General features: G+C 42.0%; 1 protein-coding gene across 2 annotated transcripts in view; it reads right to left on the bottom strand.

Annotated features, from left to right (window-relative positions):
* Positions 1 to 11627: 11627 nt before the first annotated feature.
* Positions 11628 to 25669, bottom strand: part of tnrc6ba (trinucleotide repeat containing adaptor 6Ba) — a 27601-nt gene continuing 13559 nt past the window's right edge. For both annotated transcript variants that reach the window (XM_060939674.1, XM_060939675.1), the window contains exons 11-21: positions 19283 to 19426; positions 19005 to 19115; positions 18676 to 18865; positions 18417 to 18578; positions 18142 to 18306; positions 15965 to 16108; positions 15760 to 15852; positions 15447 to 15662; positions 15178 to 15248; positions 14905 to 15044; positions 11628 to 14801 (exon numbers count right to left, since the gene is read on the bottom strand). In XM_060939674.1, the coding sequence (XP_060795657.1) occupies positions 14273 to 14801; positions 14905 to 15044; positions 15178 to 15248; positions 15447 to 15662; positions 15760 to 15852; positions 15965 to 16108; positions 18142 to 18306; positions 18417 to 18578; positions 18676 to 18865; positions 19005 to 19115; positions 19283 to 19426 (1965 nt within the window). In that variant the 3' untranslated portion in view covers positions 11628 to 14272. The remainder of the gene's footprint in view (positions 14802 to 14904; positions 15045 to 15177; positions 15249 to 15446; positions 15663 to 15759; positions 15853 to 15964; positions 16109 to 18141; positions 18307 to 18416; positions 18579 to 18675; positions 18866 to 19004; positions 19116 to 19282; positions 19427 to 25669) is intronic.

The raw sequence follows: 25669 nt of genomic DNA, 5'->3' as shown, positions 1-25669 counted from the left end.
AGGAACCCTCCTGCAGTGGCTAGCGTGGATCCACGTCACTCTGCCTGTGACCTTCACTGCCGTTGGGGTCGTGAGCAGGACCTGGAATGGGCTATTCCACCGTGGCTTGTTCCACTTGGTTCGTCGGAAGTCCTTCACTACTATCCAATCCCCTGGTTGTAGATCGTGCAGAGGTCCCTCAGCGGGTTTGGGAAGTGCTTCTTTTACCTGTTTGTGGATAGATTTCAAAGCAGAGGACAACGTTCAGAGCATTTTGGTCTCCTACTCAATGCCAAACCAGCTTCACTGGGAGACCAAATTTTAAACCAAGTTATGTCTTATCATTTGGTTCAATCAGTTGCAATTAATTAACCAAGTACCATGTAAGTATACATTTAACAAGGAAAACGATCTATGTTATAAGATATACACACAAGATCATGTTGGTGAAGAAAAACAAAACTAAAATTTGGTTACTGAGATGGCTGAGGTCAGAATCCGATGTCATTACTGTGTAACTTTGAGTGTCTTTGACATAACATTTGTGCCTGGTAATTGCTCTTGATAGCTGTGTAGTCACTGTAGTGTGTTTGTCTGTATGGTGATTGGTGAACCATTTTGCATCACAGAATATGCCACAGCGGTGCAACCGCATGGACTCTGGGGCCTGTGATTGTATTGCCCAGACCAGTTGGTCTCCTAGTGGAAAATCCTTAAAAAATGCTCTGACAATGTTGCACAGTAATTCAACATTGCATCATCACACAGTGTGGTGTCCGGCAGTGTTCCTTGAGCTGGCCCTATCCCCGTGTTGGGTACTCGTCCAAACAGAATTTCGAATGGGCTTAACCCATGTTTAGGCCGAGTTTGCATCCTCATTTGTGTGAGTACTACAGGGAGGACCTTTGTCCATCCTAGCCCTGTTTCTGCACAAGCTTTGCTTAGTTTATTTTTTAAGGGACCCATTTTCCCTCTCTAAGTGTCAGTTCAATGAAGTCCATTTGGAGATGATCAAATGGTTTGTCTGGTATTGGGTGTGCTGCTTGAGTTAGTTTGATACCTTGACCTGCATTATGTTGTGCACATATCAATCATTGCTTGCAAAATTTTGCAGCATAATTTGAAAACCCCTTTGTGAACCATCTCTTTGTTACTTCTGCGACCATCCCCCCTTTTGACACATGGGTGAGCCCATGTGCCAATTTTGCATAGAAAGGGAACATGCGTTTGGTAGACAGGGACGGCCCGAGGGACAAACCTAGACCAAGTTTGCAAAGATACAGCCGGCCCATTTCCAGACTTGTCTCTCGTCCTGAGTGGCAGTGCTCTGAAGGTCCGCTAGCTGTAAACAGGGGGTAGAAACCTGAGGAAAAGCAAGGTTAAAGGGTGAACTGGAAGCTGAGGCTGCACACTTAGCTGCCGTGTCCGCCCTGGCATTCCCTTGAGATATAAGATCAGTATTGTTAGTATGGGCAGCACACTTACACACAGCAATGGCTCTAGGGAGTAGAATAGCATCCAACAACTCAGAGACCAGTTTATTATGTGCAATGGGAGATCCTGTGCTGGTGAGAAAATTTCTGCGTTTCCAAATGGTGCCAAAATCATGCACAACGCCAAATGCATACCTACTGTCCGTAAAAATATTGACAGATTGCCCTGCAGCCAATTTGCATGCCTCGATAAGGGCACAGAGCTCTGCAGCCTGCACCGACAGGTTTGAGGGCAGACACGACGCCTTGAGGACCTTGTGATCTGAGACTATTGCAAAACCTACTTTGTTCTTTCCTGTCTCTGAGTCTCTGGAGGCTGAACCATCCACATAGAGGACCATGTCTGGATTTTCCAAAGGGTCACTCTTGAAGTCTGCCCTGGGGGAACAAAAATCATTAGTGAGAGCAACACAGTCATGTGGTTCTCCATCGTCCTCTGTAGGGAGAAGAGAGGCAGGATTCAGAACAGTACAACGTTTCACAATGATGTTAGGCATATCAAGTATGACAGTGTTATACTTCAACCATCTCTGTGCTGACAAATGTGACATCTTTTTCTCCAACAGAAGCAGGGAGACAGCATGTGGGACCAAAAGGGGTGAGGTTAGAGTACCCCACAATATTTCTGGAAGCAGTTACCGCCTTTTCAGCTGCAGCAACTGCACACAGGCAAACAGGAAGTCCAGCCGCCACTGGATCCAGCCTGCTGGAGAAGTAGGCTACAGGTCTCAATCTATCCCCGTGTTTCTGCAAAAGAACAGAGGTCATAAAAACCCTTCTTTTCATCTACACTTTGAACAAATGGTTTGTTGGGGTCAGGCAGTCCCAGAGTGGGTGTGGTCTGCAGAGTGCTCTTTAGGGATGTCAGGCGCGCGCGGGACAGCTGCAGCATTGACTGCTTGCAGAGCTTGGACAAACCTCCACTCATCGGGCTGGGATGGTTTTCTTGCCTTCTTAACTGGAAAAAATAGGAGTGCGCACTGGAGAGTCCTGGCAAGGGACAATTCCATCTGCCTTCAGCAACGAATCAAAGACCGGTCTTATACCTGCGATTGCTTCTGGTTTGAGGTGGGTACTGGGTCTGTCTAGGCCTGAAATCTGATTTGGGGGTGATCACCACTGGTTCAGCATTCTTTATTAGGCCTACATCATGTTTACCCTTCGCCCAAACGGAATTTGGAACTCCCGCCAATTTGGGGTGCACTTCTGCTGGAGTCATGCCTGTGGAAACAGAGACAAACAGGCCACTATGGCCGGGGTCCCCAGGATCCCGGTCATCAGTGGCTAATATTACGCTGCGCTTAACATGCACACACATAGCATTACTTTGTTTGTAGACCCCAAGCTTTTGGCAAAACAACACAATAGGGTCCTCTGTTCGGGACCATTCATTGTCATTGGCTGTGCACTTCCTGACCCACTTCTCCATGTCTTTCCAATGGGCGGCTCGTGGCTTTGCTAATGAGACATGGGGTATAGAATTAACGATGTCAAAGAAATCATGCTGGCAGCAGCCGACCTCAGAGTCCTCTGACACGAGGCCACGTATAACATGTTTGAGAACACTGCGACGAACATTGATGCAGTTGTTTGGACAACGAGTAAAATGGACCTGCACAGCGCAATAATGTTTAGACCAATATGTAGTTTTGAGGGTCAATCTTTCATGCGCGTGGGGGTCTGCAAACCAAGTCTTTTCAAACTCTACATCTTGCCCTTGGTGAACATGTGCTGTACAATGCAAATCTTCCTCTTTCATATAATCTATGTCAACTGATGGTGTTCAAGTGTGCGAGCTGTACAAGGTGTTTGGGAGTTTGTGCGAGTTGATCTGAGCAGAGCCGCCAGACATACACATACAGGGGGCTTCCAAACCCATACTGCACACCGCACATTTCACTTACTTCAATAGTTAGTCCATCTGGAGTGGACGTGAGATTTACTCCTAATTTGCACATTAAATTGCGTGCTAACAAATTTACTGGACATGTATGTGAGATGAGAAATGAGTGGGACGTAACTATTCCTCCCTCGCTTTTACACGGGAGGTTGACTGAGAAAGTTTCGGTTACAGGTCGTCCTGAGATGCCCATTGTCTGAATAGAATTTGAGCTGAGCGGTGGGTCTACTGGAAGTATCCCATGTTGTATGACTGAGTGTCCTGCTCCAGAATCTACTAAAAAGGTTAACACATGCCCACACACAGTGAGGGGCATACAGTACAAGGGAGTTTAGAGAAGGGAGTAGTTGTGTATTTTAACAAACTTAATGCAACTTCAAGTGTATCTATTTGGATTGGTGTATCGGGCATTTCTGTGTAGTCTTGCTGTTGCATGCAGGTGCTGCTACTAATGTGTTTAACATTATGTGAATGCTCCTGTCTATGTGTATGTGTATCATCAGGTGTGTGTGTGTTACCTCCCCTGTTCTCTATGTGGGGCCCATTCCCGGAGTCTGCCCATCAGTCTGCTTTGCTGTACTCCTCACAGGGCCTCTGGCTGCTACTGTGGAGACAATCTCGAGCAATGTGTCCTTTCTGATTGCAGTTGTAGCAGGTTGCGCCTTTCATCCAGGACGAGTCACCCCAGGTCGTCCTGCCTCAGCCCCTACCTCGACCTCTTCCTCTAGGTCCAGGCTGAGCAGTCTGGAGAAGAGTGAGAGTGACGGCGTGTAGATCTTGGTCTCTTTGTGTTCATTTTGTCTTCTCCTTTTCTTTCATCAGCCTTTCTGCATGCACAGCGTACTGCTCGATCTTGGTGAGGCTCAGGAGTGCTCTCCACTGCAGCCAGGGTCACGGGCCTGGTCAGGCCACTGTGTTTCTCGTGTGCAGCGGTGAGATGGGTGAGAAACGCTGACACCACTTCACCATCTTCTTGCTTACATATACTGATCTTAGTAATGTCTATGTTCAAGGGAAAAGCACTGTCCAGATGAGCACAGAGAGCAGTGATGGTATCTCTGTACTCACCACTGCCAGCCGCGCTCCAGTCTGGTGTAGTCATTCGCTGGTCAGCTTCCGGCCACTCTTTGGAAACTTTGTTCCAATCTATACCCATCTTGGTCATGAGTAGGCGGCGAAGTTCATGGGTGGTCAGTCGGAATTCTCTGCAAAACATCAACAGTTCGTTACCAAATCTCTTTCCTCCTACCTCTCTCACGTTGGGAAGAGAAGCCATGCTTTCCTTCATGTCAGCTGTCATCCAGGGTCTGTGGACTAGAAGCATGCTGTCAGCTCCAGCCACTTCCACCATTGGAAGATGAAGAACTTCAGACTTTAGGTTACAGCCTTGTGGACTCACTGGTGAGCATGTGGTCAGGTCCAGGAGGGTGTCTCTTCCGTCGCCATATGCAAGACCAGATCTCATATGTGATGGAGAAGCGCTGAGAGGCACTGATGCTGGAGGCGGCTGGTAGAGATTCCAGAGGCTCAGTTTTTTTCTTTGTCTCGACTTCTCCCCTTCTCTGTGGGTGAGGCGCTTGTGGGAATGATGCTCCGCCTTGCTGAGGAGGCAGTGTGTGTCGGGGTGGTGGGGCAGACTCCAGGTCAGGGTCCATCTGAAATTTCAAACACTGAGAAGAGGGTGACGGCCCTGCCTGTCGTTTCTCTCTTTTGTACTCTCTCTTAAGTGTTTCTTCTTTCCATGCAGAAAACGCCCTTTAGTCCCCTAAGAACTTAACATTATCTGCAGACTCTTCTTTTTCCTTCCGTTTCAACTTTTCTTCTAACTGTTCTATCTGCTTGGGACTAAAACTGCCCTTCTCAGTGAATCCTAAGTCCTTTACCCATATGTCAAACTGTGCCAAATAATCCTCGCCATACGAGGTTTTCATAAACTGGATGTTTGGGCTGTCATAGGAACACCCAACTCTTATTATAGCACATGTAGTCTCACACTTACTTGCTTTTTTCTTTTCTTTCCCTAACTTACCGTTTCTGTTGCTCATTGTACACTGTTATATCAATAGGTTATGACAACAATGGCTGAGTTTTTATCAGGATCACAAGAAGAACAAGTTGGACTATGTCCAAAAATGTGACACAATAATCCTTTAGGTATGTTCTTATTAATAAACAATTTATCTGACATTTGCCTTCAACTAAAGTAGGTATCATTTAGCACAACAACCTCAAAAACAACTCACGCATGTGTACAAAATCTATTTCTCTGTTTCAGAATTTGGAGGAGGACAGTACTCAGTTAATTCATCAATATTTTGCGTGCACACCGTGTGTGTCTTTGCGACTTCGTAATCGAACCTCTCTATCCCGTTCCTCCGACGGGCCAGTTGTTCACACAGAACAAAGGGAGCAAAACTCAATTCTCTCCCAGTTATGAATCGCTGAACGTGAGTCCGTCGAGACACGCACCCGTACTTCTCCCTCTCAAGTAGGTGAGCCATTACCCCGCCATCACTTAGGCGGATTTTCTCTTACACAACCCAATAAACTACTTGCGGTTTATTGTCTCAAAATTGTGTTTTATCCGTTTCTGCAAACATACTGATGGTATCACAGCTTAGCAGTCCTCCTGGGCTCGGACAAACTTCTGTCAGTCTCTTATATCAGTCTTCATTGACTGGGACAATCTTTGTCCATCTCTTATATCAGTCTTTAAATACTGTTTCCACTAATTTCTTTACACAAGAATGCAAAGTTATCACTTACTGGTTCGGTGAGGCCTGACGGTCTGGTCTCTCGTCCGAGTTCTCAGCTCCACACCGTAGCCTTGGGAGTGTCCCGTCGTCCGAGGATCAGACGCGTAGGGCCCACCCAGGGACGCCAAATTGTAATGGAAATTTCTAATAAACACGATTTGAGGAATCCAGAGGAATTATGGTGCATAATGGGCAAGGGCGCAAGCCTAAGCTGAACACCAGTGATCTCTGATCCCTCAAACGGCACTGCATCAAGAACCGTCAATCATCTACAGCTGATAAACCACATGGGCTCAGGATTACTTTGGCAAACCTTTGTCGAGCACAACAATATGGAGTTACATCGACAAATGCCAGTTGAAACTTTACTGTGCAAAAAGGAAGCCTTATGTTAACTGTGTCCAGACGCGCTGTCAACTTCTCTGGGCTTGGAGGCATCTGGGATGGACCATCACACAGTGGAAACATGTATCGTGGTCTGATGAATGAGTATTCCAGGTCTTTTTTTTTGTAAGAAATGGACATCATGTGCTCCAGACCAAAGAGATAAAGGACCATCCAGACTGTAACCAGTAACAAGCCCAAAAGCCAGGGTTTGTCATGGTATGGGGTTGTGTCAGTGCCCTTGGTAAAGGTAACTTACACTTCTGTAATGGCAGCATTAATGCAGAGAAGTACACTGACATTTTGGAGTAACATATGCTGCCTTCAAGACGACATCTTTTCCAGGGATATTTCACCAAGACAATACAAAACCACATTCTGCACACATTACAAAGGCATGGCTGTGGAAGAAGAGGGTGTCTGTCCCCTCTGTCCCCAACAGAGAATGTGTAGCAAATTTTGAAATGAAAAATATGACAATGACAAGCCCGTACTGTTGCACACCTTAAGACCTGTTTATAGGAAGAATGGGACAAAATAACACCTGAAACACTTCATCACTTGGTGTCTTCAGTCCCTAAACAATGTTTACATGTTGTGAAAAGGAATGGCAACATTACAAAGTGGTAAATTCAGCTTTCTTTGAAATGAGTGTCTATTTAAAAAAAATCATGAGGTAAAACATCAAATAATGTGCTGTTGTGTTATTTTGTGTGCAGTGCAGGTCAATGATGATTTACAAATCATTGTTTTCAGTTTTAATTTCAATTTCACCATCCCATCCCAACTTTTTCTGATTTGGGATTGTATTTTCCAACACTGTAGATTGATACTGAAGGCATCAAAACTATGAAATAACATATGGAATTATATAGTGTGCTTAATTTTTTTTTTTAAATTCAGATTTTTCAAAGTAGCCATCTTTTGCTTTGATGGCAGCTTTGCACACTATTGCATTCTCTCAACCAGCTCCATGAGGTAGTCACCTGGAATAGTTTTCTAATGGGCTTGAAAGAGTTCCCACATGTGTTGAGTAATTGTTGGCTGCTTTTCTTTCACTCTGTGGTCAAATTCATCCCAAATCATCTCAACTGGGTTTAAGTTGGGTGATTGTGGAGGCTAGCTCATCTGATGCATCACTCCTGCACTCTCCTTATTGGTTAAATATCCCTTAGATAGCCTGAAGGTGTGTTTTTGGTCATTGTCCTGTTGAAAAACAAACGATGGTCCCACTAAGCATAAAATAGATGGGACAGCATGTCACTGCAGAATGCTGTGGTAGTGATGCCAGTTAAGTGTCTTCAATTTTCAGTAACTTGCCAAAAATCCCACCAGCAAAGCACACCACACCATCACACCTCCTCTCTGCTTCATGAAGGGAACCACACATGCAGATACCATCCATTTACCTTTTCTGCATCTCACAAAGATACAGGTTGGAGCCAAAAATCTCAAGTTTGGACTCATCAGACCAAAGTACAGATTTCCATTGGTCTAATGTCCATTCCTTGTATTTCTTGGCCCAAGCAATTCTCTTCTTCTTATTCGTGTGGCTCAATAGCTGTTTCTTTGTCGCAATTCAACCCTGAAGGCCTAACTAACGCAGTCTCCTCCAAACAGTTGGTGTTGAGATGTGTCTGCTACTTGAACTCTGAATCATTCATGTAGGTTCTAATCTGAGGTGATGTGATATTAACTGGCAATTTCTAACTTATCCTCTGCAGCATAGGTAAGTCTTCATTTCTGGGATGGTCCTCATGTGAGCCAGTTTCATAGCGTTTGATGTTTTTTGCAACTGCACTTGAAGAGACATTCAAAGTTCTTGCAATATTCTGGACTGACTGCCCTGCATGTCTTAAAGTCATGATGGATGTTGTTTCGCTTTACGTACAGTGGTGCTTGAAAGTTGGTGAACCCTTTAAAATTTTCTATATTTCTGCATAAATATGACCTAAAACATCATCAGGTTTTCACACAAGTCCTAAAAGTAGATAAAGAGAACCCAGTTAAACAAATGAGACAAAAATATTATACTTGGTCATTTATTTATTGAGGAAAATGATCCAATATTACATATCTGTGAGTGGCAAAACTATGTGAACCTTTGCTTTCAGTATCTGCTGTGACCCCCTTGTGCAGCAATAACTGCAACTAAACATTTCCAGTAACTGTTGATCAGTCCTGCACACCGGCTTGGAGGAATTTTAGCCCATTCCTCTGTACAGAACAACTTCAACTCTGGGATGTTGGTGGGCTTCCTCACATGAACTGCTCGCTTCAGGTCCTTCCACAACATTTCGATTGGATTAAGGTTAGGACTTTGACTTGGCCATTCCAAAACATGAACTTTTTTATTCTTTAACCATTCTTTGGTAGAACGACTTGTGTGCTTAGGGTCGTTGTCGTGCTGCATGACCCACCTTCTCTTGAGATTCAGTTCATGGACAGATGTCCTGACATTTTCCTTTAGAATTCACTGGTATAATTCAGAATTCATTGTTCCATCAATGATGGCAAGCGGTCCTGTTCCAGATGCAGCAAAACAGGCCCAAATCATGATACTACCACCACCATGTTTCACAGATGGGATAAGGTTCTTATGCTGGAATACAGTGTTTTCCTTTCTCCAAACATAATGCTTCTCATTTAAACCAAAAAGTTCCATTTTGGTCTCATGCATCCACAAAACATTTTTCCAATAGCCTTCTGGCTTGTCCACGTGATCTTTAGTGAACTGCAGATGAGCAGCAATGTTCTTTTTGGAGAGCAGTGGCTTTCTCCTTGCAACCCTGCCATGCACACCATTGTTCAGTGTTCTCCTGATTGGTGGACTCATGAACATTAGACAATGTGGGAGAGGCCTTCAGTTGCTTAGACGTTGCCCTGTGGTCCTTTGTGACCTTGCCGACTATTACACGCCTTGCTCTTGGAGTGATCTTTGTTGGTCGACCACTCCTGGAGAGGGTAACAATGGTCTTGAATTTCCTCCATTTGTACACAGTCTGTCTGATTGTGGATTGGTGGAGTCCAAACTCTTTAGAGATGGTTTTGTAACCTTTTCCAGCCTGATGAGCATCAACAACGCTTTTTCTGAGGTCCTCAGAAATCTCCTTTATTCGTGCCATGATACACTTCCACAAACATGTGTTGTGAAGATCAGACTTTGATAGATCCCTGTTCTTTAAATAAAACAGGGTGCCCACTCACACCTGATTGTCATCCCATTGATTGAAAACACCTGACTCTAATTTCACCTTCAAATTAACTGCTAATCCTAGAGGTTCACATACTTTTACCACCCCCAGATATGTAATATTGGATCATTTTCTTCAATAAATAAATGACTGAGTATAATAGTTTTGTCTCATTTGTTTAACTGGGTTCTCTTTATCTACTTTTAGGACTTGTGTGAAAATCTGATGTTGTTTTAGGTCATATTTATGCAGAAATATAGAAAATTCTAAAGCGTTCACCAACTTTCAAGCACCACTGTAGCTGAGTGATTCTTGACATAATATGGATTACTACAGTTGAGGAACAGAACAATTTACTCTGTACCAATACTACCTCGACACAACATAACCGATGGTCTCAAATGCACGGAGAAGGCAATAAACTTCCCTTTTGACGAGACACAGCTGTTAATTGAAAAGCATTCCAGGTGACTACCTCATAAAGCTGGTTAAGATAACGTGCAAAGCATCATCAAGGTAAACAGTGTCTACTCTGAAGAATCTAATATATGAAACATTTTATCACAATGTATTTGACAGTATTGTTTTCTTCTTATTATTCTTTTGGCTGTTCCTATTAGGGGTCACCATAGCAACATAGCATAGTCCTTCCATCTTGTCCTGTCCTCCATATCTTTTTCGGTCACACCAACCATCCTCGTGTCCTCCTTCACCACATCCATAAGTCTCATCTTTGGCAGCATTTCTCAGAATTGTTTTACAATGTTAGTCAAAGTACAGAAAAACTTGAGTAGGTGTGCCCAAACTTTTGACTGGTACTGAATTTATAGTCCCACTCAAAAGTTTGGACACACCTTTGAACTCAAAGGTTTTTCTTTAGTCTTCTAGCTAGACTGCCTTTCTGATTTTTCCAAGTGTAGGTCATAAAAATAATTTTCCCTGACGCACTATTTTTGGTTAGTGGACCGAAAGCTACTGAATTTAAAATCACAGACTTCCAATTTTATTAGTTTTGTAAAAATAGAACAAATTAATGAATTTAGGGTCACGTGGCCCTAAATTCTCCGCTATTTTTTCTTGCTTCACCATGACCCAATTCAAGATACTACGTCATGCATCACAAGGTAGGCTTTCCCCGTTTGTGCAAGGCATTGTGGGGTAAAATTTGAAACAGGAGAGAAAAATGGAGCACGTGAGTGTGCGAATGAAACGTGAAAGACCGACTACAGGAACGGAAAGTGAGAAGAATGTTATGTTGTGAAGGAAAGGAAACGCAGGACCAAACTAATAAATATCGGCGGTCAGCAAGCACCTCGGTGTGATCAGCTGTTCGTTTAGCAACAGAATGATGTAACTGTTAGTGCACAGTTGAAGTAAACCTGTAGATGGCAGTAATGCAACACTGGCTGCTAGCTGCTGTAAAACCCAAAAGAAGAAGCAGCAGCAACAGAAGGTAAACCTGTCTGCTTGAAGCGAGCGATTTCATGCACGTTATTTGCTCAGTAATTCCCTCAAATTAAATAACTTCCCAGCCAAAGAATGGCCTTATGTTTTGTGAGATGTTACAGAAATAAACATCACAATGACCAAATTTCAGACGGAACTAAATTTCAGCGATTGTGAAATCGAAAGGCCGTCTAGCTTTAAAAGTTTATTTATATATATATAACAAAAACCCATTTCCATAAAAGTTGGGATAGAGTTTCCAAAATACCAATTGTTGCAGTTTTGCAATTGGAAATCACACGCTCTGATTGGCTACTCTACTACCAGGCTATCAGCTTATATACCAAGAGTAGAGGAAAACAAAATAGCAGCACTTGTTGCTAAACCAACAGAGAACAAAAAAACTCTACTTGAGAACAAAACCCCAAATAACACACACAAAATACCACAAGCAACACAACATGGAATAAAAGTATTTCATGGTAAGAACATTTTTATTTTTCAAGAATTACTGCATTTTTCACAAATTGCTACGGTCATTTCGCCGGTTTGTTTACCTTCTCAGTGAAAATGATTTTGTTGGACGTTTTGTATAAAGTTATCAAATTTGCAAAAAATAAAAATGCCCCATTTCTCAAAATCCAGTGAATGTGGATAGAAAAAAAACAGTTATTCCACTCACTCTCATACCTGGCTGACAGCCAACAGCACTACATGCCTCATCAGCCATCAGCTCATGTACGACTCCATTTCATGGAATAACAAATTAAAAACAAAAAACCAAAATAGGATATTACATGGTTGTGCAAAGATATGAAGTTGATCAAGTGGCGAACATACTCAGGACTGAGTGAAGTGAATGAGTGAAAATATTTTTCAACACAAGAAGTTTATCTTCACATCACCGTGTAAGGTTTTTTTTATATTATATGGACATTCACAAAAAAAAATTAAAAATGCTAGTCAGTCAAAAGAATTTTGAACCGGTTCGCTATTTCGACATGCGTCTAGTCAGTGGGAAAACACTGGGAGTGAAGTATTGGAAAATATTTCACTCAGATCTGTGATGTATTCCGTATGAAAAATGAGGTTTTCAACACGAGAAGATAAACTTCAGACCTTCAAGCCAATGTGTGATTTTCTTTTCATTATACAGACAAACAAAAGTACACAAATTTATCAAAACAAAAAAGAATTCATCGATTTCCTCACAAGTGACATTCAGAGATTTGTGTCACGGTTTTGGATCTCAAGGTCTCGGATATAGTTAGTATGAAAAATACAAGTGGTATATTTCCCAGTAAAACACACACTCATGTCCATATAAGGTGGCGTGAAGATATGAAGTTTATCTTCTCATGTTGAAATATTTCACTTGTGAAATATACATTCTCCTCTTGAAGATAAACCTCGTATTTTCACACAACCCTGTAATACATCTCATTTTGAAAGTAAATTAAATGCAATAAATAAAATGCATTATGCACAAAACCAGACATTTTCAGTTCAACCTTTATTAATTGACTTGTTCTTTTTAAATTAACTTCCTTTTCTTTGTAAAATCAGAAAACAAAAACAACCTGAACAGGAGTGATAAAGCCTGCCTTAATTTAAAATGGTACACAACACAAAAATAAACAATTGGTAACGTTTAAGTGTTCCTAAAACATCCATCCAGCTCAGCTTGGTACAATAGGTTTGGCATGTCTGTTTGAATGCCTTCAGTTGGTTGTTTCTTCTTAAAAAAAGAAAAAAAAAAAGAAAAAGAAAAAAAAGCTTCTCTCTTTAATATTATTGCAATTCAGACAATATATAAAACAAAAAGGCTGCTAAAACCACAACTTAAAAAATATTTCATTAGTGCCAATGTTTTTGAACTTGCTGTCTACACTCACGCATACAGACATATCTGCATACACTTATCCAGCACACAGACCTGAAATAAGCGGTCACACATACATTTATTCGCCTCCCTAACCAGCATATATATTAGCAAACACACACCAAGCTTCTTAAATCTCTCAATGACACACATTCAGTGATGCCATACTAATGCTCCATGTCACCACCTCCGTTAAGGACTTCTCTCATGCACACACAGGCCGAGAGGGCATGTTATACAGCTAATTCACATCAGAGTGATCATAGTCATCAGAACAACAAACTTGATTGAGTAGGAAAAAAACGAGGTCAGCATATTAAGGAAGAGAGACATCTCTGGATTCCATTTTTCCACATTTAAAACAAAGACAAGATACAGTCAGACATCAGAACTGCATGGCTGGGTGTGTTTGACATTGCCAGTAAATAGGAGCTGTAACATTTTCAATCGTCTTCTGTCAAGTGCTCAACATCACATAGAACATTGTATGATGCATATACATTTGTCCGTGTTTTTTTTTTATTTTTATTTTTTTTTATTATTACAGTGCATGCCTGAGTGATGCTGCCTCAGTATGCAAGTGTGATCTTATATAAACTCAAGATTTAGAACTCATCCAGTTGAGTTAAAGTCCATTTGTCCATCTTTTTGTTCAGTTCAAGTCTTGCTGTAAAAGTCTTCATTTAAGGATAAAAGGTGTATGAGGGATGTGTAGGCATGTGCGTCTGTGTAGGTCAGTCAGCAGTTTTGCACTGCAATACTTAAGGAAGAGGAACGAAAACAAAAAACAAGAGGCCGTGCCCCACACTCTGCATCTTCACGCTCCTGAGATTTTAGAATGGAGATTGGATTATGGAGAGCAGGGTACACAGCACGGTCTTTGTGAAGCTGATGTGTTTAACAGTGTGTGTACAACTGTAACCAGTGTTCTCTCTTATGCTATAATGCAAGTTGGTACGGGTAATAATCTGTGGTTCTCAGCACTGGAGTACATTTGAGTGTGTATCTGTACTATATGACTGAGTGCTTGTTTTTATGAAGTTTGTCTATATATTTCTGCTGGCAAACACATTTACTAATTATTTTACGTCTATAAACATGTAAATTCTCCAGATTCCTGCGTTTTTACACCTGCATTTACTTAATTGTGGATGTACAACTGGGTGCTTTTCAGTATACTTACGTCATAATGACATGTGTGCTGCCAGTGTGTGGGGGTGTGTGTAAAAATGTGTCAGTCAGAGGGAGTCAGAGCCTCCACCCAGCAAGTCTCCAGGTAACAGAGCTGCAGGGCTGCTCATCTGGTGTCGATCCTCCAGAGCTGGTGATCCCCACAGGCTGCTACTTGGATACCCAGCTGGCATTGCAGCCCATAGCCCTTGCCTGCTCGGTTCCACACCCACTGCATTGCTGCTTGCTCCACCTGCACCATTGCTCCACTGGGCAAAGATGTTCAGGCCCGGTGCCTGGACAGGGACTGGATCTGGGGAACCACCCGTACCATCCAAACTCTGCCAGCTCGAGCCTGTAGGCACGACTCCACCCCCATTGCCACCACCTCCTGTGTTAGAGCTTCCTCCTCCTGCCCGCTCCCTGTCTCCAGAGCTACCAGTACCCACTGTGCCAACTGCACCTACACTGGACGACCCTGCTGCAACTTGCGGCCCGCTTCCACTGGTGCTTCCACCCTGGGAATGTGCAAAATAGCGGGCAACCTCATCCTCGCTCACAAACTCTGCCAGGATTGTGGTGTTGCCCAGAACACACCTGGTAAAACAGAGTCAAAAGTTTTTTTTTTTTTTAAATAGAGGAATAAAAGAATGATTATACACAGAGTGAAAACACATTAAAAAAAATATAATCTACTAACATGTGCAATGCACTCTGAGCTTTGGCTGCTTCTTGGCGAGTATTGTAGCGAATCAGAGCACTGCCCTGGGTTAGACCAAGGTGAAAGGTCAACAGTGGACCATGCTGCATACAGATAGTGCGCAGGGTGGAACCATCAATCTAAACACGAGAAGAAAAACCACAGTCAAGATCATTACTTATAAGTTAATTAAAATGCATCTGCTGCTTTCTCCAATTCAGTATATTTAAGTCTGAAAAACTCTATGCAAAATCTCTTCTTATATTAACATACCTGAGGAGTAAGATTACTCAGCAACAGCCAGCAACTCCCCCTTGAGGCTCCACCGTCACTCCATGCTGACCCTGTTTAATAGACAAACACCCATCATTGTCAACCTCCATAAAACTAGAAAGCAAAATCCTTTTAACTTGCAACACAAAATCAGGCAATAATTCAGGGGAAAAAAAAAAGAAAAAAAAAAAAAAGACAAAACCCTAAATATAGCCTCATAGATATTAATAACTTTTTTTCTTCATATGCAGAGACTAAAATCATAATACCAGATCCATATCTGGTTTCGTGGCTTCCTCCAGATCCACCCCAACCCCTCCCCAATCGTGGCGCTCCTCCTGCCCATGGGGACACAGAGGGCTGTTTCTGATTGGTCAGTCCAGGAGGTGGGCGTGGTAGCTGAGATGCATTTCGATTGGTCTTCCAAGGCTTGTTGTGTCCAATGGGCTCAGGAGGCCAGCTTGGCTTATACTCTGCAAACTTAGCTGTTGGGGCAGAAATATTAATGAAATCAGACCGCTCTGTTCATATTTGGGGGGGAAAAAAAAAAATCCTTCTATGATTCTGAAAAATGTTTGTTACCTGAATTGTGTGCATTGTTGAGGGGGCTGTCTGAGGCACTATAGGGCCAGGCACCAGGTGAAGGCAGCAAGGTGTTTAGGGAAGGGTTTGATTCTGGATGGGGGAGGAGAGAAAAACAACTTATTTTACCTTAAATATTAAATTTTGCCTTTCGAGTTTCCTTTGCAAGAAGAGCCCTGAACTGCACTGGTGTGAGGGTAGCTACCTGTGTTATCTCTTAGCAACTGGTGCTCAGTATCACTGAGGCTTGACACTGCAGATGAACTCAGCATGCTCCCAGGGGTCATGTAGGGGTCAGATTCAGGATCAACACTCTGTATTCCTTTCCATGGCACCCCTGGCTGGAATTCTACACCAACATAATAAAATTAAATAGTAATCTTTGAACTAGGCATATGAGGGGGGAAAAACAAAAACCCTCACTTTCAGTGCTTGTGCACATATCTAATTGTATCTGGAATTCAGATTTGGCTCTCCTTTCTGTGTCACAAGAGGAGCTCATTAGAAATTATGCCACCCCCTCATCTGAGTATCTCCACTCATGGCTTGAGAACTGCCTTTGCTTATGAATAGTCATGAGGAATATGCGACATCACTGGCTGGTGGAAGAGGGTGTGTGTGGGGTGAGCAGTGGCTCATTATCATTTAAAGGAACAGGCACTCAAATCAGCTGTTTTGAACAGGGCTGTTTCGACCGGGTGAGAAGGGAGCTGTGGTGCTTTATCCTTGGGATATTTTGACCAAAGCACGTCAGACATTTCATTAGAACCTCAGGGAGTATATAAAATAAACCGATCTGATTTGAGCCATGATTTTGATACAGTACTGAAACCACAAGTTGGAGAATTATTGGCACCCTTACTAAAGATGCATTTAAAAAAGGTTATAGAAAAATGTATCTGCTCTTTATTAGGTTAATTTCACACTGAAAACATGAGATAAAAGACTTAAGCAAAACAAAACCCCAAACATGACTTATTAAAATGTACCCTCTAACCAAAATCTTCCATGTCAAACATTACTGGTGCCACTGAATTTAGTATTTTGTGCAAGGTCTTCTCCTAGAATGCTTGAGGAGACTGGAGAATACAGAATAAGGCATCTGGAACAACAGGATTTCAATGGGATTTAAAATTGAGATTGGGGGTGTCATGTCAAAAAACTGATTATGGATGTGTGGGTTTAGATGCATGTTTTGGATCACTCTTCTGCTAGAAGAGGCAACTATGACCCAGCTGTAGCCTCTTGGCAGAGACAGACAGATTTTCATTTCAATCTCCTGGAACATCAGGAAGTCCATGACGACATGCATCCTAACCAAGTTCCCAATACCTTTGGAAGAAAAACAGCCCCAAAACATCTATACTTAACCTAATTCACACTGTTTTCTCTGTACAGTATAACCCTCCTTTTTTTTTTTTTTAAATCCAGGTCCAAAGTCCAGGTGTTTACATTTGTGGATGGATAAAAACTAGTTCCAAATAGTGGGTATGGAACTGGCATCTAATTGGACACTTGGTGATGCCAAAATGCTACCATCAACACTGATCCCTGGATAAGTGTTTGCCTCTCCAACACACTTGTGTCCTCTTCCTGGCAGGTTAGCTATGAAGTTATTTAAATTTCTTAAGTGTTGCCCCAACAGTGGACATGGGCATTTTCAGACATGCAGATATTTTCAGAGACGTTGCCAAATTTATGAAACTCGGCACACCTCATTTCATTTGTCCATTTTCTAATCTTCCCCCATATTGATGAAAGACTCATGTGAACTTACTACTACTGTTTTCATAAGAATGTTGCGGAGCGAAGAGGTTTTGTTTATAAAAATTTTCATAGAACAAAGAAAAACGTAGTCGTCATATCCAATGACCTCATGTCTCATTCACATGTAAGAAAACATCTAACATGATCATAATTAACGTAAACAACAAACATGGCCCGTTAGTACTCACAGCTGAGGATTAGCTTGCTAGCTTTAGCAATATGTCTGCCTAGCCTTGTGGAAGATTCCGGTTATGTGCAAGGAGTGCAGGGGCAGTGTGCGCGCAGGTAGGTCGCCCATCCAATCGTTTCATTCAGAATGAATAGATTTTACACAACCCTATGACTGCCACAGATGGACTTTTTTCTTTCTATTGTCAAAGCATTTGATTTATTCATTGCTGCCAGGATGTAAAGAGAATTTCAAGAAATACAACAAAAATGCTTCTAAAATTTACCTACCCTGGCTTTAATGGCTAGACTTCTCTCATTTTAAATTTATGCCACCAAGACAATTTTATACCTTTTTTAACCAACTTTACCAAGTGAGCTAATAAATTGGGATCTGACTGTAGGCAATTAGGTAGCATTATACATTGTTCCTAAAGTAATAATTACCTGGAGGCCAGCTGGACGTTCCAGTCTTGGTTCCCATTTTGTTTCCAGGAGTTCTCTGCCAGCTGTCCGAGGACCCTTGGAGAGGGCCACCCAAACCTTCAGCGCCCAATATATCATACTGAGGATACGGGGAGCCTCCTCTCTTCAGAGGAGTTACAATAGGGCCTAGGAATAGCAGTATAAAGCAAAGTTGACACTTAAAAAAACCAAAACAAAACACCTCTGTCCACCCACCAGAAGCCCCCTGCGTTGGGCCTCTCACAGAATAAACTCACCATTTTTGTGCAGTGCATCATCAGGAGAGGAGGGAGCTGGTGAGTGACCCTCCATCATCCATTTAAAACGAGACTGCTGTCCCCCACCTTCTTTCAGACCACCTGGACCACTGGCCATGGACCCCAACTCAAGACCAGACAGATTCACACCAGAACCAAACCCTGGGATTAATAATATGGAAGGTTAGGAGAGATAAAAATGTCCAGAGAGAAAAAAAAAAAAAAAGCCTCACTAAAAGAGGTTACCATGAGTACGCACCTGAATATGCAGGTGATTTTTGATGCAGGTCTGCCACTGAGCCTCCCAGTCCAGGGTGAGGCAATGAGTCAGACATGGGCATTTTTTGGCTACCACTACCAAGGTGAGATGGAGAAAGTTTAGAGCTTCCCCCAACACTGCCCACCTGCTGTTGCCGCTGCTGCTGAAGTACAGCCATGATTCTCGCAAGCTATTAAGTGGAAAAGCACAAAATCAACTGTTTAGATATTTTAATAATGCCCAAAAAGTGTCCTTTGAGGATTTCAGAGTTACGCATTTGTCAATAATAGGATAATAAGCAAGACAGCATTGCATTCAATGGTCCACACCTGCTGGGGATCTGCTTGCTGACGCACATTCTGAGGGAACTTGCGCTGGTTCTGTAAGAGCTGTTGCTGCTGCTGCTGCTGAGGTTGCTGCTGCAGGAGCAGCTGACACGCCTGTGATGAAGCAAATCAGAGAGTGAAACAGCCATAAACCACAAAACCTAAGGGTTATATTTCTAGTCTATTCAAGCGGAAGAAAACACAACCACAAATGGATTAAATGGTACAATGTCAGCTTAATTTAGGCTAATGAGCCCTGATACACCAGCTCGGACACTCACCAGCTGGAACTGGATGTGAGGAGGGTAGATGCTGCTGAGCATGGCGATGTGTTGGGGGGATAGCTGAGGAGGGAAAACTCCTCCACTCACTGCTCCAACACCCCCACTTGGAGGAGGCATCTGTTTCAGCACAGAGCCTGGCACCTAGACAACAGCATCACACATTTACACCAACAACCTTTTTTAAAAAGCCACTGACAGGGTTGGGTTATTTTGATATCAATTAGAAATGTGTGATATTGGAATCGTATTGAAATTAGCAGGCAATTTGTTTAAAAAAAAAAAGTTAAAAAAATTGGTTTAACCAATAATTTAAATAGATATTTTATTACACTATTATTGTATTCAGAAAGGATAAAATATTTAGGTAACACAGACTACTGTAAAATGTCTACTAGAACGAACACACACACACACACACACACCCCACCTACCTACCTCTCCGTTGTGTTTATACATTAAAAAAAAAAGTTTGAGATTTGAAACATAGTACAGCACGGGGTGTTTAATTTGGGGGGGGGGGAAGGGGGATGCTCAGCAACAACCATGATGAAAACTGCTGAAAATCTGCTCAACTGGAAAAAAGGTCAAATTGTCCCGTCCCCCACTCCCCCTCCCATTTTGCAAAAGCAATTAGACAAGGTTCTAATTAAGATATGGTGCACACTTTGCTACATGTAGCAAGGCAAGTGGATGTCACTGTGGTCAAGCCAACTGCTACACAGACTCCAATATAACCAGCATACATATAAACACCCAGTCAATTTAATTTACTTGTATTTGTATCAGTATGTGCTACTGATGTTTGAGATTGTCATGAACACAATTTTGCAAATAAACATACACAGGATACCAAGTTTGACATGTACAGCCCACACACACGATCGACGACGGTGCTATCCCAGCACAATACCTTGGATACACAGTACCAGTCAATAGTTTGGACACACCTAATTCAATGTTTTTTTTTTTCTTTATTTTTATTCATTAAAAATAAAAGGTCATGTTATGTCTTAAAGTAATAATGGAGGTCATTTCTCTTTACTTAGTTGAGCGGTTTCTTGACATACGGTAATATGAATTACTACGGTTGTGAAATAGGGCCATTTACTGTATTTTTATCATTTACTGTTTGATCTCAAATGCATAAAGAAGGCAGGAAATTACACGAACTTTTGACGAGATACAGCTCTTAACTGAAAAAGCACTCCAGGTGACTACCTCATGAAGCTGGTTAAGATAACGCCAGTAGTGTGCAAAGCGTCATCAAGGTGGCCATTTCGAAGAATCTAAAATATGAAACATTTATCACTTTTTTGTTTACCACAGAACTCCATACATGTTCCAGATGTTGTTTCATAGTTTTGATGTCTTCAGTATTGTTCTACAACCCTGATTCCAAAAAAGTTGGGACAAAGTACAAATTGTAAATAAAAACGGAATGCAATGATGTGGAAGTTTCAAAATTCCATATTTTATTCAGAATAGAACATAGATGACATATCAAATGTTTAAACCGAGAATATGTATCATTTAAAGAGAAAAATTAGGTGATTTTAAATTTCATGACAACACATCTCAAAAAAGTTGGGACAAGGCCATGTTTACCACTGTGAGACATCCCCTTTTCTCTTTACAACAGTCTGTAAACGTCTGGGGACTGAGGAGACAAGTTGCTCAAGTTTAGGGATAGGAATGTTAACCCATTCTTGTCTAATGTAGGATTCTAGTTGCTCAATTGTCTTAGGTCTTTTTTGTCGCATCTTCCGTTTTATGATGCGCCAAATGTTTTCTATGGGTGAAAGATCTAGACTGCAGGCTGGCCAGTTCAGTACCCGGACCCTTCTTCTATGCAGCCATGATGCTGTAATTGATGCAGTATGTGGTTTGGCATTGTCATGTTGGAAAATGCAAGGTCTTCCCTGAAAGAGACGTCGTCTGGATGGGAGCATATGTTGCTCTAGAACCTGGATACACCTTTCAGCATTGATGGTGTCTTTCCAGATGTGCAAGCTGCCCATGCCACATGCACTAATGCAACCCCATACCATCAGAGATGCAGGCTTCTGAACTGAGCGCTGATAACTTGGGTCGTCCTTCTCCTCTTTAGTTCGAATGACATGGCGTCCCTGATTTCCATAAAGAACTTCAAATTTTGATTCATCTGACCACAGAACAGTTTTCCACTTTGCCACAGTCCATTTTAAATGAGCCTTGGCCCAGAGAAGACGTCTGCGCTTCTGGATCATGTTTAGATACGGCTTCTTCTTTGAACTATAGAGTTTTAGCTGGCAACGGCGGATGGCACGGTGAATTGTGTTCACAGATAATGTTCTCTGGAAATATTCCTGAGCCCATTTTGTGATTTCCAATACAGAAGCATGTCTGTATGTGATGCAGTGCCGTCTAAGGGCCCAAAGATCACGGGCACCCGGTATGGTTTTCCGGCCTTGACCCTTACGCACAGAGATTCTTCCAGATTCTCTGAATCTTTTGATGATATTATGCACTGTAGATGATGATATGTTCAAACTCTTTGCAATTTTACACTGTCGAACTCCTTTCTGATATTGCTCCACTATTTGTTGGCGCAGAATTAGGGGGATTGGTGATCCTCTTCCCATCTTTACTTCTGAGAGCCGCTGCCACTCCAAGATGCTCTTTTTATACCCAGTCATGTTAATGACCTATTGCCAATTGACCTAATGAGTTGCAATTTGGTCCTCCAGCTGTTCCTTTTTTGTACCTTTAACTTTTCCAGCCTCTTATTGCCCCTGTCCCAACTTTTTTGAGATGTGCTGCTGTCATGAAATTTCAAATGAGCCAATATTTGGCATGAAATTTCAAAATCTCATTTTCGACATTTGATATGTTGTCTAGGTTCTATTGTGAATACAATATCAGTTTGAGATTTGTAAATTATTGCATTCCGTTTTTATTTACAATTTGTACTTTGTCCCAACTTTTTTGGAATCGGGGTTGTACACAGGGTTTCTGCAGGCTTGAACAAGTTCAAGTTAAGACTTTTTAAGACCTTTTTAAGACCATAACAGGTCAAATTTAAGACTTATGCCGCACAAAAAAAATAAAGAAAATTGTATATGAAGAGTATATGAGACAGTCGTTGGGTGTACTCATTTTTGTAATTTAAACAAACTTAAACTATCACGTTTTACCTCAGACCTCTGCCCTGTTGTGATTGGCTCAAAACTCAAGACAAATCTGTGCTTGTCCGTTGACGGCTACAGAGGAAGTTGTGCCATTTTCTAATTTACACAGAGCAATTTAAGGTCTTTGCACTTTGCATGCTCCTTGGACAATATGTCTGCATTTTTCTGTTTTTAACAATGAGATAAAATCTCTTGCGATGGTGATCTCGTCAAGATGGCAGCAGTTACACTTTGGTTAAACAGCAAAAAGAAACATACAATACTAGTAACAAAACAGTGCTAACCGCATAGATTAAAAAAGTGGCTATGAACAGACAACAGCACATATCATGTATCATATTACGGCAGGAACAAACAGTAGTAACATCCATGACCTTACGCTTAAAGCTCGACAAAGGAAAAACTTGACAGCAAGCTAATTAGCATTTGTTACTGGATACAGTCGGTACTCGGCACGTTAAAAGTGGGTCAACGTTGTAACGACATAACGTTACTGTACAAGCAATGCTTATTTAACGGTAACAAACTTAAGCCCTATATGTTGAAATTCCTATCTTATTCGTTCGTTAATTTATCACACAGTCTTACCTCAGTCAACTTCTTCCCTCCTTCTGTGGAAATTCAATGTCTCAGACGCGGACACAAGTGGGCGGGGGATGCATTTGATTAAGTCTCCTGATTGGCTGGTGATAGATTGGCGTCATTATAGCATGTCGGAGCGGTTCATGCCAGGCTCGAGTCCGATCCACCACTGATGAGTTGCCCAATAAGAATCCAGAATGTCATCAAAAGATGTATTGTATTTTTTATTCTGTTCAAATTTACCGGATTGCTATGACAATTTAATTTCCCTTTGGGGATGAATAAAGTTATCCATCTATCTATCCATCCATCCATCCATCTACATCCCGCAGATCACTTGAGGATGAGGCATTCGATTCCATACGGTTTGTGTGTTATAACGTTACAGTTCGCACGGAGTTAGCGGATACACCGTCTCGAGATGTGCTTAGACCTGACAACGGTGAACAAAATTGAGTGACGGCATGCAATTGTTGCAGACTTTTATGGGCAGCCTGGTGCTTCTCCGCTTTCGCATGCAATTCCAGTGCCTTTACACCCAGGGTGCCGAGTTTGAGTGTTCTTTTGCACACAGTGTGCAGTACACCTCAAACGGATTATTTGGTACACGTTTTAACCAGTCTACGAAACCATTGTGTTCAAGCCAGCAGTCGTTAAACTTGCATTTGCCCATTTTGCTACAAACCGTGACAATCTCCCTCGCTTCTTTTAGGCTCTACTGTCTAAATGCGCGCGTACCATGCCCTGTGCATCACCATGCCAACCGGGCTAGACGCCGGATTCCACGGTGTCTCATTTGTAGTTTGCAGCGTAGCCTACTGACACTAAGTAGGCCTTGCCTATATGACCAATCATGAATATCGCCAACGCATTTAACAAAAAAAAAAAAGCGAATGGGGTAAATGGACGTAAGGATTTAAGACTTCACAAAATTACATTTAAGACCTACAATGCAAAATATGCTCGTATTTTAGACTTTTTAAGGCCTTAAATTAGGATTATCAAGTTTTAGACTTTAAGACTCCGCGGAAACCATGATACAATGTAGAAAATAGTCAAAATACCAAAACGACCTATAAATGAGTAGGTGCGCCCAAAGTTTTGACTGGTACTGTAATAGCAGTTGACAGAAGTCAGTCATTTCAAAACACTCACAATTATGCTGAGACCAAGGCGAAGTTGCAATTTTTAATTCCTTGTCTGCAACCAGTAAAAGCCACCAAAAACATCCCTCAACTTGTAATTTCAACTAGTCAACTTAATCAGTTTTTCCCGTTTATGAAGTGATGTCAAATCATTATGGCCACATACACTGTAAAAAGTGGAAAGTCCCCCTTCACCACCTTTAAGTTAGTTTATAGCAGTACTAGCTTTATATCAGGTAATAAACAGCCACAGTGGTTAATCTATAACCACTAGCTATAATAATCACTGTTTAATGTTGATCATAACACCTCAGATTGTAATCATGTACATTAGCTGGCTAGCTTGTTGGTAATAATACTTGCTATTGTGCCCTGGCTAGCTTGTTGCCGAGATACTCGCTCTTGTAGCTGCACTGTTTTGTTTCAGTCGATATTTGAAGTTCACTATAGTAGAACAGTACCAAGAGCCACTCAGGCCTAGAACTGTAAAAGTACAGTTAACATTGTGTTTAAGCTTCATGTGCTGACAAAGCAAACAAAAGATACATTTTCATGGAGACATCCAAGTTTTTTCCGCTTCGTGACATTCCGAGGTGGGAAATGACATTACGACTTGCAAATTGCCACTTCAGGCAAATCTACAGCATCGGGTATGGCTGACGTGCACCTCTGAGGAAATCTAAATACAAGTCACAAGGAAACAGACCGAAACAACCGATTGGTCAGTCCATTTAGTAGCATCGTATTTCTAGCTGCTCTTTCTCCTCCACGAAAAATCAGAAATCTATCACCATATTGTGTTAATATAAGTGTGAGGTTCTATAGTGGTTGTAGATCATTATGATGGCCAAGTTAATCCTGCATCTAATCCTGTGGATTTAAACACTCTGGAATTATTTTTGTGCCTCTTTCCGGAGTGCACAGCAGGACTTTGGCTTCAAGTTGCTCATACTGCTGAATACAGACGAGTTAAAACACTTCAGAAATGCTTGCAGTAATAAGAAAAAAAACAAACAAAACAAACAAAAAAACCACTTGGTTCACAAGTAATCACGTGAGGTTTCTTTTCCCTGCAGTAAATTTGTTTCAAAACATTTTGTCCTTATTTTCTCAATATTATTCTTACAGGGCGGCACGGTGGTGTAGTGGTTAGCGCTGTCGCCTCACATCAAGAAGGTCCTGGGTTCGAGCCCCGGGGCCAGCGAGGGCCTTTCTGTGTGGAGTTTGCATGTTCTCCCCGTATCCGCGTGGGTTTCCTCCGGGTGCTCCGGTTTCCCCCACAGTCCAAAGACATGCAGGTTAGGTTAACTGGTGACTCTAAATTGACCGTAGGTGTGAATGTGAGTGTGAATGGTTGTCTGTGTCTATGTGTCAGCCCTGTGATGACCTGGCGACTTGTCCGGGGTGTGCCCCGCCTTTCGCCCGTGGTCAGCTGGGATAGGCTCCAGCTTGCCTGCGACCCTGTAGAAGGATAAAGCGGCTAGAGATAA

The sequence above is a fragment of the Neoarius graeffei genome, chromosome 14, assembly GCF_027579695.1.
Source record: "Neoarius graeffei isolate fNeoGra1 chromosome 14, fNeoGra1.pri, whole genome shotgun sequence".
Taxonomy (NCBI): domain Eukaryota; kingdom Metazoa; phylum Chordata; class Actinopteri; order Siluriformes; family Ariidae; genus Neoarius; species Neoarius graeffei.
The sequence above is the reverse complement of the archived record's forward strand: the minus strand, read 5'-3'. Positions and strand labels throughout refer to the sequence as shown.